Genomic DNA, 16,452 nt, shown 5'->3' with positions numbered 1-16,452 from the left:
CTAAGCTCTGAAATTACTGAGACAAATTCATTTGAATGAGCAGTACTGCCCTCAGCAGCTGATGCCATGAGCAGTAATAGTCTATCTGTTAGCTCATTGGGATTATAGTAGTATATTACTGAGCTCTTTTATGCTGAATGTCAATACCTTCACCACTGCTATACAGACCGTCTAATAATAGTGGTTTTATATTGTCTCTGTACTTTGTACTGCGTTGGTTTCCGCTTTCTGCTTTCCTGTATACAGCGGTCAGTTGTAGTATCACACCATACAAATCCAGATCTTTGGGTGAAAATTTTACTATTTTTGAAGATTTACAAAAATGAGGTTCAGTAGACCCAGTGTTCTTTGAAATTCCTTATCGCCTATCTGTATTGTTTTTTCCTTTAAAGTTACAGGCTGCGCACCCAACATGTATGGCCTTATACCTCTGATCCTGAACATTTTGTCTATCCAGGCATAACTATGGTGGTTAATGAAATCAGCAATACTTTCATCATCGTCATCATTGTATGGTTTCACAGAGAATTTCCCAACATTCAGTAACTAGTTTAAATGTTCCCTCAGTGTCTGCTCCTGATTCAAATGTCCTAACCTTAGCAACCACATTTTGTCTCAAATGACCTTCCATAGCTCTATGATTTTATGCTTAGTCGACATATTATACACAAAGCGGACTCCTTTACAAACTGCTTCCTACATGCGCTGTCTTCAGCTAAGTTGTCTGCTTTCTTTCTCAGAATGATCTGGGTGAATGTCTATAGTTCTTTAACCCTAGTATGTAAGTCGTTGATCATCCTCAGAAGGGTGTGGGTGTACATCTCCAGGTCCTTAACGGTCCGTTCGAGTGGTTGAAATTCTCTATCTATGTATAGACACATTCTCTGTCTATGTATACCTACCCTCTCAGGCTGAGTGCTAGACATAGGTGTGAACTTTTCCATGTGTGATGCATACTATTGTACCCATCACTTTTTTCATGGTTCGGTATAATGAAACTCCTGGAAGTTTTCTTGTATTATCAATAACAACAAATCTGTACTGTGTGTGATTCCATCAATCTCTGCATATCTTTACAAATTTATTGAATGGCATGTCGAGTCAGCAAGCATACATGCTCTGACAATATGCTTTAAGTTCAACTTTTCTTATTTGAAAGCTGTAATGACTTTTGTATTATCCTGCATCAACTGTTTGGGGATTCTGGAATATGTTGAGCTCAGACAAAATATGTCACCACCCTTATGACGACCTAAACAGAAATATCATAGAATTTGATCCTGTTTTCCACAACAACATCGTCAAATACGAGGGCTATCCACAAAGTACATTACGTTTTGGAATTAAAAATAAATAAAGTATTGGAAATTTTTTTGATTACATACAGATGAAAGCCACACTTAAATACTACTTTTCTACATAGTTGCCATTTAAATGAAGGCACTTATTGTAGCGATGGACGAGCTTGGAAATTCCTTCGTCGTAAAATTCGGCCGCCTGTGCTTTCAACCACGTAATGACTGTCTTTTGGGACAGAAAAGGTGTGATTTTTGTGGATTTCCTGGAAAGAGGCACTGCAATAAACTCTCAAAAGTATTGCCAAACTCTGCACAACCTCAGAAGAGCAATACAAAACAAGCGCAGGGGAAAGTTGGGCTCAAAGATCTTGCTGATTCACGACAACGCCCGAGCCCACACGGCAAATGCCACTCGTGAAGTTCTCGAATCTTTTAAGTGGGAGCTGTTTCCTCATCCGCCGCACAGTCCCGACCTGGCACCGAGCGACTTCCACTTATTCCCAGCAATGAAGAAGTGGTTGGCTATGCAGCGTTTTGATGACGACGCACAGCTTCAAGGAAAGGTAACCACGTGGTTGAAGGCGTAGGCGGCCGAATTTTACGACGAAGGAAATACCGAGCTCGTCCATTGCTACGATAAGTGCCTTCATTTAAATGGCAACTATGTAGAAAAGTAGTATTTAAGTGTGGCTTTCATCTGTATATAGTAAAAAAAATTTCCAATACTTTATTTATTTTTAATTCCAAAACGTAATGTACTTTGTGGATAGCCCTCGTATGAGCACTGTGTTTGGCTTTACTTTATCTGTTGGAGGAATTTGACTGCTTTGACTGAATGTCCTGTATGTTATACCATCTACGCCCTTGAGTATGTTCTGCAGTAACTGATACTTAGCGTGAAACAGCATTTTCGAAAAAATACAGACATGCTCGAAACTGACTCTGTCTGGGTGTTTTGGCAGTGTCATGAATACATTTGTTTTGAGGAAGGACTATCCATTCTTTTTCGTCTTCTTCTTCCTCTGGTCTTCTGCTGCATCATCACAGGACCAACCACTAACAACCAAGTCTTTGTTTCGAGGATGCTTCACCCACCCTGCCATGGCTTGTGGTGTACTAATGGCTTTTATGGAAAAAGCATGTAACCACTATGGCTCAGTGACTTAACCAACTGAGGTACAATGGGCACTCAGAGAATATATATATATATATATATATATATATATATATATATATATATATATATATATATATATATAAGGCTAATTCATCATTCAGTTTGACAATGACTGGTGATGACATGATGGAAACAATTCTCTCCTGTTGTGTGATTATAGGCATTGCAATGAAAATACTAGCTTCAGTGCTTCAGTACTTGGGGTATTATGGGAGGTATGAAATAAATTTTAAAAAACCACATATATGATTTGACACATACTGTTATTGATTAATCATGCAGTACATCAAAAAAACCAATTGGTTCTTTCCTCCCACATGTACAGAATTTAGAAAGGAAAACTTTTTTTGCAGGTGCAGTGGGCACAGAATTCAGCATGTATTTCTCTCAACGGTATTGCCAGTACATTAGCTTCTGACAACTCCATATTGATATACTGTTCTAAATCATCAACATTCATAGTATTCACATGGAGGTAGTTACACATAGTTTGAACAGAGGGGAATCATCCCATTCCAACTCTGTAAACTGCACTTTAACACTTCTCAATCTCTAACACAACACACCAGTCACTGTCCACCAATGCTTCTTTACCAATATTTGAGTGCTCTGAAGCACCAGCTGTTAAATAATAACTTGAAGTGAATAGCATTGGAGCAACGGAGGAAATGACAGCTTCTCGCCCACCACATTCACCTTCTGTCCTTGCAGTAACTCCGGAATGTTCTGGGATGGTGTTTATGTTGGAGACCATTATTGACCTGCACTGTGTGAAGTAGGACTCTCAGCACACTTCTTCTGGAAGTCGGGGACTGGGTGGGTGTCTTAATTATACAAATCGACAAACAGGATGGATAATAACAGCTCATTGTCCCACTTCAACATGCAGACTAATTCCTTTACAGGGTCTGTCACCAGTGCTGCTGGTGTTGCAGGTCCTAATAAGTTGATGGTCGCTGCTGCCACTAGTGGTGCTACAAGTCCCAGTAGTTTGGAGCTCGCTGTTGTTGGAGGAGATCCCGACAAGCTGAAAGGTACCACTAGTGAACAAAGCAGAACCACGATAAGAACTACTACTATTGAACAAGGAAGAGACACACATGTGGAGCCAAACAAATACTTACTTCTCCAGTTCTTCTGCAATGATGATAATGATCTCATTCACATTGGTGCTTCATATTACTTCTTCCACTGACTGAGATCGAGTGACATCAGCTGGCTACAACGTCCATTTCATATCGTTTCGAGTGGGGAGGGGGGATGTTGCGTCCCTATTGGTTTCCATGGGAAGTGGTAAGGGAACAAAACTCGTTTCAGGCGCCCTCTGGTGGTGATATTGTGAAATAGCTCAATTGGTCTGGGATCGTTGAACAAACGATTGTTCCATCACAAGCATAACTGTCTGTGTGAGTTGTGAAATGCTTCTTCAATCCATCATGCTGTATCAGCATTATTTGCTGAAAAGTATTCTTCTCTTTACTCTCCTCCGCTATCTTTCCCATCCAATCCTCATGTAGGGAAATATGGACAGAGGCCTCATCTGCATGCTTGCATGTAATAATGTTATTAAACTTCTCCCTGTTCAGTACCAGTATCTCATCAAATTAACACATTGCAAACACAAAGATGCTTGCACCAGAGTGGATGAATGTCTCGTCTCTTGCGCCTTAGCAAACTGAATGGACTTTTCAAAACCGGTCGACAGTCCAAGCACAAACAGCTATCTGTGTAAGTTGTGAAATGCAACTTCAACTCATTCCACTGCATCACCAATATTTGCGGAAAAGTATTCTTCTTCTTACACTCCTCATTATCTTTGCTTTCCCATCCTCATGTAGGGAGCTATGGACGCAGTCCTTGGCTGCATACTTACAGTTAATATAGTTATTAAACTTCTCGCTGTTCAGCACCAACATCTCATCTGTTGAAGACATCACAAACACAACTGCTTCCATTGAGACTGAACTTTTCCCGCTCTCTGCTGACGTGTGAACAAGACCACATGGGAGATCCTTACACACCAACATCTCAGTGTGCACTGAGTGTTTGCACCAATTTTCGCGATGGGAAGGTGGGGAGGGGAGTGGTGAAACATGGGGGGGAGGGGTGGCTGGGGTTAGTTTCAAGCATCCTCTGGTGGCGGTACTGTGGACTAGGGCAGTCCGTATTCAAACTTCAAGTTGAATATACACATGCGCAGCTGGAAAAAGTGGGAGTGGAGGGTGGCAGAGTGTGGGGGCGTGGGATGACGGAGTGTGAAGGATAATCCAACAGCAGTATAACACCACCAAGAATATGTTTCTCTCCAAAATAAATAATGAAATACCTTATCCCTTCCTCTCCTGCAGTTCTGCACAGATTGAGTCTTTTTCTACCAATCCACAAATGGGGGAGGGGATGGAGGTGGGTGGGTGACGTCATAGGAGTGGGGTGATGTGGGGGAGTTAGGTTAGTGGAGGTAACCCCATGACCTATTTCCCACCAAAAAAATTCCTGGCGTTGCCATGGGGTGGAAGGGAGTGTAATGTCATAGGGGGGGTGGGGATAACACAGTCGCCACAAATTAATTATTTGTGCTAGAACCCGCTTTGTTCCACTGCTAACGGTCCAAGTGCCGAGAGCAGCAGGAGTGGGCGTACGAGCACTTCCATTGAAAAGTATTTTTTCAGGTATAAAACAATTTCTTGACAAAATCCGTTTGATCAGACATTCTTAAGACTACAGGTAGTCGCAATAACCAAAAAAACGACTTTTTGAAACCTCGAGACCAGGCATCCTCTTTAAATATACACAAATTTGCCTAAACATGAGTACAGCGGAGTCCATACTAGACAGGATTAACGCGAATGGAAAGAAAGAAGGAAGACGTATGAATCGCGTCACAGCGCTTAATATGTCAGCGATAATACTAAAAAGCAATTTGAAATGGGACGAAACGTAAATTCTGCAGTAGAAACAGCGAATGAAAGATTTGGATTTATTGGGAGGACTTCGTGAGAGTACATTGCATCTGCAAAGGAAATCCCATACGAGACATTTGTGCGACCAGTTCTGCAGTGCTTCTCCAGAGTTGGCAGACACCGAATGAACTGAGAGATGCCTTAAAAGGTTTGTAAGAGATCGGTATAGCCCATTTGAAAATTCCCAGGGAACACAAATGGCAATCTTCAGAAGTAAACTGACCTTGCTCTCGTGAAACTCTGTTGCGTAGATTTAGACAATCGACATTCTGGTAAAATAGCGCAAAGTTCGGCTACCTCTTTTGTGTATCTCGCACAGTGACCACAAGAAGAAGATGAGAGACATGAATTCACGTACCATCAACTGGGGTGACTTGAACAAATTTTGCACATTCTGTTACGAAAGTATTATTTGTGTATCATTGATTTGTTTGATATTTTGATGTTCGTTGCTAGGTATGTGTGCATGTTATATTAATGATAAATAAGTTATCTTTATATACGTAATTAAAAAATAAATGTTTAGTACGTAGAGCAGCCTCAGATTGGAACGACTTCACTCACGTGGAACTGTACTGTAAGCAGAACTATATTAATAGGATGATAATTGCACATGGCTCAAGGTACAGGACTGTTGTCTGGGAAGGAAAAAAACGAAAGAACTGAATATGGCGTGTTGTTACGTCTGTTCATTGAATTTTAAAAAATTCGTCTGTTCATTGAATTTTAAAAAATTAAAAAATAAGATTACCGTGCTTGAAATAATATTTAATTAATTACTCTTACATTTTTATTAACATAATATTGTTTGCTCAGTTAATCAAGTGCGTTAGCTAACTTCAGAATCAGGCTACAATTAGCCCACTTTTCGAAAATAACGAGCTGAGATAACAACTTAATTAAACAAGTTTTTGCAGAAGATATATCCAAAATTAACTGTTAATATAAGCAGTCAGCCGAAACTCTCTCTCTCTCTCTCTTTTTTTTTGTGTGTGTTGTCGTAGTTATCAATATTTTCGGATGGAACACCTGCCAGGGCTATTTTGAAAGTACCAAAATAAGCAAAATATCATTCCTATCCACTTCCTTTGGACATTTGAGCAGATACGTTTTTATAGATGGGTCTTCATTCTTTTTTCAAGTAGCTGGACATTGTCGTCTCCAGGTAACTTATTTTGAACCTAAGCTCCCCAGTTCACATTTATCAAGTTATGACTTTGCAGTCGCTCTTACGTCATTTAAATCCAGGAGTTGTCCCCAGTCACTATGGTTCATTATGGCCTCTTATCATTCATTTCTGATAAGTCTGATTGGTAACACATTGGCTCCAATAATTTCAGCTCATTTTCCTTTAAATTTATTCGAACTGGTTTTCATGAGGGTGCCAAATCTTTTCTTTGCGTTTCAGAACGACATTCCCTTCTGAACGGCCTTAATTTCTGTCCCTAAATTGTCCGTGGTATAACTGCGATATTTTCTCGCTCCTGGACTCCTTTCCCCAAATTCATATCTGTAAAAAAAAATAAAAATAAAAAATAAATGTTTTGTAAAGTAACACCGGTAGCTGCCAACCTTCTGATTAGTCCGTTTTTGTAAACAATTGCATACATGTTATGAAAAAATTGTAACTGTTTATTAAGTATCAATATAAAATCTGATATACTTAACGTATATACGTTACAAATTTCTCAACTTCTTTTTGTACTGCCTGCCAACGGCGTTGTCGCAGTGGTAACTCCGGTTCCCGTCGGATCACCGAAGTTAACCGCTGTCGGGCTTGGCTAGCACTTGAGTGGGTCACCGCCCGGATCTGCCGATTACTGTTGACAAGCGGGATACACTCAGTCCTTATGACACCAACTGAGGAGCTATTTGACCGAAAAGTAGCGACACTGGTGAAAAAACCTGACAACGGCCGGGAGAGCAGTGTGCTGACCACATGCCCTTCAGCATCTGGTGACGCTTAAAGGCTGAGCATGACATGGCTGCCGGTCGGTACCGTTGGCCCTTCACAGCCTATTCAGGCGGTATTTGTTTTGTTTTTGTTCTGTGGAAGTAGACAGCGACTTTTCAAATACGAAATTTTAACTGCTTCTTTGCAGCATACTACAGTCAGTAGTTTCAGGTTTGGAGACTTAAAAAGTGGTGGTACTTCTATACTTCGATACGTGCCATCGATTCTGTAACTATCAACACTACACTACTTCAAGTTTTATCGCAGAAGAATTTTGTATTCAACTAGGTACTTCGTGTACAGTTGACAGTACTGAAGTGCATACGACGAATAGTCATTTAGTTTTCATTATTACATTGAAAAACTAAAGCTACATAATTAAATTTTTGTTTGTTTGAAGGAACGCGACTGCAGTCGTGGTGCTCATTGAAAGCCCTGCGTCTAATGGTAGAGCACGTTAGTACAGGAGCAAACATAGTGGAGCGCTTCGTCAAAAGACCGTACTATTCTGTTGTGACGCTACCAGGGGCGTGCTATAGCACTGGACATAAGGCTTTCTGTGTAGCACGACTGCAGACATGTACCTGCAAACAAACGGAAAGCTATTTAGACAAATTTATTTTTTCGAGATCATAATTAAAATTTTATGTCTGACCTCGTAGACAGTAATTTTTCCCTAATAACTGAATACACAGGTCGAATAAAACAGATAATTGCTAAAAAAAGTAAGAAGCACCCTCCACCATGCATTGTATATCGACCGGTCTGTATATGTAGATACGGAGAAGTCAATACCAGTAAACCCCCGATTTTTTAAAAAGTCGAACACCCCTGTGTAAAACAACTTCAAACTGATGATTAATTGTTAGAGAGTTAATACTTTAAGTACCAACGTTACGCGCGTACGATTGTAAAAATTTTTAAAAAAAGTTTGAAAATATGTTAGTAGCTTGTTGGAAGTAGCTAAATGCTGTCGTTATAAAACGATGGATGAGCACAGGATCGGTATTTTCCGCTCCGTTTCAAACAAAACTAGTTTTTCATGTATCCCAATGTTTATGACGTCATGTTTCCTGAACTGCGAGGGCGAGCTGAAGTAAAGCCTCCGGTTTTTTTTTTTTTTTGTATATTTGTAAAGTCATAAACCTTTTCAAATAAACGGTATTAACATTTTACATCTTTTTTCTTCATGTCTATGTATTTATTTTTCAACCTAGTCACTCTGGCACTGAACACATTTCTCCCGACAAGAGACCAGGTTGCTGGTACCGTCACTGTAGAACGTTTAATTTTTTTGAGAGCGCCACAGCTTCACATCTGCCTGCACCGCTTCATCACTAAGTGAAGTCCTCCAAGGTATTTGGAAATCCGTGGATCTCGAATGCGGCCAAGTCGGGGACTGTATGGAAGATGTTGGATAACAGTGAACCCAAGGCGTCGGATTGCTGCAGATGTCGCAGCACCAGTGTGTGGGCAGGCATTGTCGTGCTGAAAGAGAGGATGCTCCATCTGCGGACGAACTCTTCGAATTCGAAGCTCGATTACAGCACGCTGTATCTGACGCACCAGCATAGTTGCGTCATATGTCTTGAACTGTGTGCCGTACAATGATATAATCATGCTGGTACATTCAGTGGTATATCTTGATACTGTCGGCAAAATGGGCTACGAATGGAGGTAGTGACAATTCGAAATGTTGTATGCCTCATGCGGCAGATTTTCTGCATGAATAACAAAAATGTAGTAAGCGATAAACTTTTTTCCATTGAACTGGGTAATTTGCGCGTGCTGAGTTACGCTGCGAGACATATACAAAGTTTAATACGAGGGTTTGAACTTAAATAGTGACAACTATTTATTCACATCTGATACAAAAGAGTTACATGTTTTCACCTTTTACTGTCCTTCAAAGTAGTCACCGGCGATGTGTAGAATCCGTTGCCAGCGATGTGAAAGGCATAGTATACAGTTAGCAGAGCCTGTTCTGTTGATGGTGCGAGTGGAGCGGTCTACTGCCTGTCGAATCTCTGGAACAGTTCTGAAGCGAATGCCACCGTCAGTGCACAGTATTACTGTTCGTTTTTGGAGCATCACCTGCGACCAGCGTTGCGAAAGAAGCGGCGACACTTTCTGCGTAATCCACCCATCATTTTGCACGACAAAGCGCGGACGCATGCAGTGCAAGCTGTGGCTCCTCTGTTCGGCCGATGGGATGGGAAGTACTGTACCATCCACCATACTCCCCGCATTTAAGTCCTTGTGACTTTGATTTGATTCCGAAGATGAAGGAACCACTTCATAGAATTCGCTTCAGAACTGTTCCTGAGATTCGACAGGCAGTTGACCGCTCCATTCGCACCATCAACAGAACAGGCTCTGCTAACGGTATATTATGCCTTTCACATCCCCGGCAAATGTTTCTACACAACGCTCGTGACTACTTTGAAGGACAGTAACAGGTGCGAAACGTAACTCTTTTGATTCGGTTGTGAATGAATAGTTGCCACTATTTAAGTTCCAACCCTCGTACTTTAATACCTGTCTTACAGTGTTGAACCTTTAACATAAGGTTATACCTCATCATAAGCAGATTATGTCAGCATTTTAATTATTTTTAATTACGTCGGTATTTGTAAGAAATATTGAAAATCAAATTTATTATTGCCTCAAAAGTCGTTAGATAACGCAATGTTCAGTTGTGTGCAGGTACCATGGCCCAGAATATTGGCTTAGTATTTTAGATAACTTACAAGTATCTCTTCACCAGATCTTTGCTTCCTTTGCCGTAATAAACCATAAAACACCATTATGCACTATACACATATCCAGCACGGTGATCTATAGGATTCATCTAAACATTTGACACTTTGGTGGAAGAAAGAGCTGTGTTCTCTGGGACGTCTCAAGAGGGAAATGTGTGGAAGCCATACCGTCACTACGCTATTTGACTGAGCAAGAGTTCATTAGATTATCAGCTGAGAAACTGAGAGCCTCAGGTGATACATCAATTTTTTTGTCGCCAAATAGAAGCGTTATGTTGATTAGCATATTGCCGGCTGCTGTGGCCAAGCGATTTTAGGCGCTTCATTCTGGAACCGCGCGACCGCTCCGGTCGCAGGTTCGGATCCTGCCTCGGGCATGGGTGTGTGTAATGTCCTTAGGTTAGTTAGGTTTAAGTAGTTCTAAGTTCTAGGGGACTGATGACCTCAGATGTTAAGTCCCATAGTGCTCAGAGCCATTTGAACCATCTTAGATTTGCACATTGCCGCACCGTCCTAGGCGCCTTGCTACAGTTCGCGCGGTTCCCCCGACCGGAGGTTCGTGTCGTCCCTCGAGTATGGGTGTGTGCGTTGTCCTTAGCATAAGTTAGCTTAAGTTAGATTAAGTGTTGTGTAAGCCGAGGGACCGATGACCTCAGCTGTTTTGTCCCATAGGAACTTGCCACAAATTTCTAATTTCCATTGGCACATCTGTCCTGTCCGCGACAGGTGAACGACCCGTCAGAACCGCTGATCGACCCGGAGCACGGCTACGGCGGCCAGAGCCTGATCAACCTGATGCTGACGGGCCGAGCCGTCAGCAACGTCTGGGACGGAGACCGCCACATCGACGGCATGCTGCTCAGGGGCATCGAGCGCCAAAGCGAGGTCAGTCTCCTGCACGCATTTTTGATCATCCCTGTTCTTGTTAAACTCACTTAATTTTTAATTCTTCGCTGATAACACAAGATCAAATAATTATTTGCTCGAACAGTCCACGGGTGTACTGCCGGTCCATAGTGTCCAACGGGCGCAATATTTCGGCGATCAGACATGTCGCCATCGTCAGGTGTGCTGACGAACTGAGCTTCTGAGGGTGGGCAGTCGTCCTAAATCCCCATCCCCCGCGAGGCGTTCTCTCCGCGGTCCGCGCCCGCGGCCGCGCGTCGCCCGTCGCTGAGAGGCTGGCGTCGGCGTCTGTGGTGGCGTCGGTGTAACTGCCTCGTCCGCCCTGGTCGCTCGTTCGTTTTCTTTGCTGAGCCTCTTTTTAATTATACTCAGTGCTGGTTCCCATGCGTTGCTGAGGTTATAGCCGCAATCTCTGTTGATGAGTCCGTCCCTGGTACGAATTTCGATAGCCTCTCTAACGACGCTGTCCCAGTATTTAGATGTCTGTGCCAAGACTCTGGTATGTTGGTAGTCCATTTCGTGATTTTCGGACAAACAGTGCTCTATGACTGCCGACTTGTTGGGGTACATAAGTCGAGTGTGCCTCTGATGTTCTCGGCAACGATCTTCGATGGTGCGCACTGTCTGTCCACTGTAAGTCTTCCCACACTCACAGGGAATCTGGTATATGCCGGCCTTCCGCAAACCGAGATCGCCTTTGACACTTCCCAGTAACGCTCGTGTTTTATTGGGCGGGCAAAAGACAGTTCCTACTCGGTGTTTCCTCAATATTCGTCCTATTTTCCCCGATAGTGCGCCAGTATATTGTATATAGGCGGTGGCTATCTCTTCCTCCGTGACTTCGTCCATCTCCACACGCTGTACTGTAGAGGTGGGGCGGAGAGCGCGTCTGATCTGCCATTCCGAGTACCCGTTTTTCCGAAATACAATTTTGAGGTGTTCCAGCTTTGCGTCCGAGATGATGCGCGCCCTGTGCACCAGTGATTTTAGTACACAATTCCTCTGCGAAGGGTGGTGGCAGCTATTTGCATGCAAATACAGGTCGGTGTGCTTTTTCTTCCTGTATACCCCATGGCCCAGGGTGCCATCCGCTCTTCTTTTGAGGAGCTCAGTTCGTCAGCGCACCTGACGATGCCGACATATCTGATCGCCGAAATATTGCGGCCGTTGGACACTATGGACCGGCAGTACACCCATGGACTGTTCGAGCAAGAAATACGCCGGGAGAAGTTGAAGAATCACAATTAATTATTTATTTATATTCTTCTACCAATAGAAAAAAAGATTGAATCTTAAATACTGATTTCTCGAAGGAATACACTTCGCCACGAATGTTAAAAATTCCATGTTCCAGAACTCGATAATTTCAATATAAGTACCATTTTCAAGTGACAAGTGCAATCGAATAGAAGAAATTACGTTAGTATGAGAAAGGTGTAAAAACAAGCATATAAAAAGATTGGGAAAGATAAGGAACATAATTGTCTCAGTCGTCAGCAAGCCATAAATACAACTTTCCTCTTTTGTATAAAACCCACAGCAAGGAGGAAAACAAAACAGCACGTTGTTGTGTATACAATTTTTGTTTATAGATATACAAGGAGAAGGGAAACGTTTGGGAGAAACAATGTGCTAATGGTTCATATGCTCTGCTGTCGTAGTTGAAACGGACTCCGAGAAAGAAAACGAAACCACACATTTTCACAAGACAGCCTATGTTCATCTGAATATTTTTTGGTGTATCGTGTAAAAAATTGAACTAAATCGGTCAAGAATTTGTAACCCTCCCGTATTTAAAAATTTCCGGTACACAATTGACTGGGAATTGAAACTGATAAATTTTGTACGTAAGCAGCGCTGCGCCATGGCCGTGTGAAATCAATCTGAAAAAACTGAAAAATTCTTACCTCATGGTGGTGTCGCCGGATAACGCTGTCTATATATCTGCTCTTAAATGCCACAGCTTAGTGCTATGCTGGCCTATCTACTACTAATGAACAACATTTGTATGAGATTTGCATTATTTGAAAAAATAACTGACTTTGCCTGTTGGCACAGCATCATAGCTGGTCCTCTGATTACTAAACAACATATGACTATGACCTGGGAAAATTTGTAAAATATTTAAATCCAAGTAAATGACTGGTAAAAAAATTATGTTCTGATAAACCTTATTATTGAAAACATTCTGCAAACCATAAATTAAAAAAGTGAACATTACAAGCCTGACTCAATTAGTGCTGATAAATCACAAAAAGATTGAAATACATTCCTATTAACGTCTCAGGCAACAAATTTAAGTACGCACATGGCGTCGAAGAATAACAAAATTTGCCTTACACTTCATGGCAATGAATTGCGCTGCACCAGCGGCGACTGTACTGTACTGTACTGTACTGTACTGTAGCGGTGAGCTACTACGACTGCTCCATAAGAACGAACTATTGCGACTGCTCTGAAGGAGCGAACGATTACTACTGCTGCCGACACTGCTCTGACCTGCGATTCTATTGCAGCAGAGATATTTTATATCGCAGGCAGCGCGTGAGCAATACATCGAAATTACATTTGCTCCAGTAGGATAGTGAACAGTAAACCTCTTACATAATGAACCCCTTACAAACTTTTCCGAGATTTTCGCCGACAACATTTCCTCTTTACACATTCTACTATCTGACAAAGAAAACTCCCCATTGCACACCGTTTAGATTTAGTGGTAACATGGCCCAGTAGATAGCTCGTCGAAAACTGAACACAGATCAAGAATGTAAACAGGAAGAACGAGTACTGGACTGCGAAAAAAGAAGCAAAATCTAAACAGTGATCGGCCCAAGCTCAAGATGTGCAACGTCGAGCGAATTTGAATAGCCACTGCGTCGTGGTTATGTGGCCACGGTTTTGGGATACGAATGAGACATCCGTGTTCAAATCCTCTTCGTGCCCCCATACTTTTTTTCACAAAATTACGAACTGTGATTTCCAAGACGACAGAAGGAAAGCAGACACGTCAATCACTGGGCGGGAAGTTCATAATTTCGTAAAAACGAAAAAATGGGGTACGAGGGAGATTTCAACACGGATCTCCTCCTTCGCAAAATGGTTCAAATGGCTCTGAGCACTATGGGACTTAACATCTTAGGTCATCAGTCCCCTAGAACTTAGAACTACTTAAACCTAACTAACCTACGGACATCACACAACACCCAGCCATCACGAGGCAGAGAAAATCCCTGACCCCGCCGGGAATCGAACCCGGGAACCCGGGCGTGGGAAGCGAGAACGCTACCGCACGACCACGAGATGCGGGCTCCTCCTTCGCAATCCACCACACAACCACGACGCTGTGATTCTTGGGATTCGGCCGATGTTTCACATCCTGAGCTTGGACTGTTCACTGCTTCTACTTTGCTTCTTTTTTTACTCTTCAGTACACCTTCTTCCTGTTTCAAGCCCGATTTGTGTTCAGTTTTTGACGGGCTCTCCACTGGGTCATTTTACCACTAAATGGGGAATTTCCCTTGTGAGTACCCGGCACTGCCCGGGTATGATTCTAATTTTCTATGGTAAATCTCCTTCTTGCCCCTCGCTCTGTCGATCTGCTCCCCGTCTCTCTGTCCATCTCCTCAACCACCATGCACTATCCATCTTCTACTGCACCTCTCTATGTCCATCTGCTCCTCTCTTCTCCCTGTCCACCTCGCTCTCACTCCATCCATCTCTTCCTCCCTCTGTCTCTGTCCATCTCCTCCTTTCCCTTCTCTCTGTTCACGTCCTCCTCTTCCCCTTCTGTCCTTTTCCCTCTCGCCCTCTCTCTGCCCATCTCCTCGTCCCCTCTATATGTGTCCATCCTCTCCTCCCCCCTCTCTGTTTGTCCATCTCCTCCTCTCCCGTTCTCTCTCCAAGTTATCACCCCCACCATAATAGGATATTGTTGGTTCTTACCCACAGTATTTCTTTACAGATAGTATAACTTACTATCCAATTGAAATCTATCCAGTCGTTTACGAGATGTGGAACGTACATACATGATGTTCATACTTAAGTTCCAGTTTGAAAACGCTGTAGAAAGAGAACCACTGCTCAGAACGCTGTCAAATTTGAGCAACATATCATTGACGAAGGGAAAACATCATGGGAAAAAAACCAACGAAAATTTTACGAATAGATAGCGCTGTAAGCGTCTTAATGTAAATGAGGTCGGCTACAAATGACAAATGAATCACAGTTGGACACCTATGGTTTGAGTTGCACATTATACGATCCGTACTGTTCAGGGTGCATGACTGTACAAGTTCAGAGTCAACAGTTGTGACAGTGTTAGTTAGGAAAGCCCATCCACCACGGCAAGGTCGTATACAGCGGATGGGAAAAATCTGTTTTTAATAGTCCTGGGGCCAAGAACGGCATAAATAGCAAAATGACATGTGATTCTAACCGTCGTGAGACTGGCGCAAGCAATGTTCAAAAAATGGTTCAAATGGCTCTGAGCACTATGGGACTTAACTTCTAAGGTCATCAGTCCTCTAGAACTTCGAACTACTTAAACCTAACTAACCTAAGGACATCACACACATCCATGCCCGAGTCAGGATTCGAACCTGCGGCCGCAGCGGTCGCGCGGTTCCAGACTGTAGCGCTTAGAACCGCTCGGCAACTTCGCCCGGATCAGATCAACTGCTTTCCTCCCTCTGACATACTGCGCTTCAAAACGACCTGTCTTTTCGGATGTTGCAATCAATTTCTCCAGACCCTTAGTCGTCATCAGAGCAGTACCTTTCTTCATACCCTTGAATCGCCGGAGCTTCTGCAGGTCTACTGTCACGCAGTCATCTTTCTTGTAAAATAGCTTTACTGGCAGCGCGCTATCGTTCACGGAGACATCGTATTGGGCGTCTCGGAGGCCAACTAAGGAAAAGCTGCGTGCCACATGTCTGTTGGTGTGCATATTCAGGCGCTTGCAACGCCGTCTATTTGTCAAATTTCCATGAAATTATTTCTTGTTCCGTGACGTTTACCCCTTCGTCACTAACGCATTTTTCAAACTTGACGTCATTCTGATACAGCGTTTTGAAACTGGAATTTTAAGTATGGACACTATGTACATACATGCATTCATGGATACATACATACATCCACTTTTACAGTATGTAGTTATATGTTGTATATATTAAAATATGTTGCCTATGTCCGTCTGAATGCTTACTAGAGTATCGTGCAAAATCCTGAATTAAATTACTCATGAATTTTTATTTTGCTATTTAGGGAGCAAAATAACTGATGATGGTCGAAGTAGAGAGGATATAAAATGTAGACTGGCAATGGGAAGGAAAGCGTTTCTGAAGAAGAGAAATTTGTTAACATCGAGTATAGATTTAAGCGTCAGGAAGTCGTTTCT

The 16,452-nt window shown here is 42.5% G+C and overlaps 1 protein-coding gene across 1 annotated transcript in view; it reads left to right on the top strand.

The window, feature by feature from the left end:
• Window positions 1-16,452, top strand: part of LOC126413095 (ubiquitin carboxyl-terminal hydrolase MINDY-3-like) — a 117,119-nt gene that overhangs the window by 71,653 nt on the left and 29,014 nt on the right. Inside the window, exon 4 of the mRNA XM_050082990.1 lies at window positions 10,878-11,036. Coding sequence (XP_049938947.1) covers window positions 10,878-11,036 — 159 coding nt within the window. The remainder of the gene's footprint in view (window positions 1-10,877; window positions 11,037-16,452) is intronic.

The sequence above is a fragment of the Schistocerca serialis genome, chromosome 7 (genome assembly GCF_023864345.2).
Source record: "Schistocerca serialis cubense isolate TAMUIC-IGC-003099 chromosome 7, iqSchSeri2.2, whole genome shotgun sequence".
In the NCBI taxonomy this organism is placed as follows: Eukaryota; Metazoa; Arthropoda; class Insecta; order Orthoptera; family Acrididae; genus Schistocerca; species Schistocerca serialis.
This window is presented reverse-complemented; position numbering and strand designations above follow the sequence as displayed.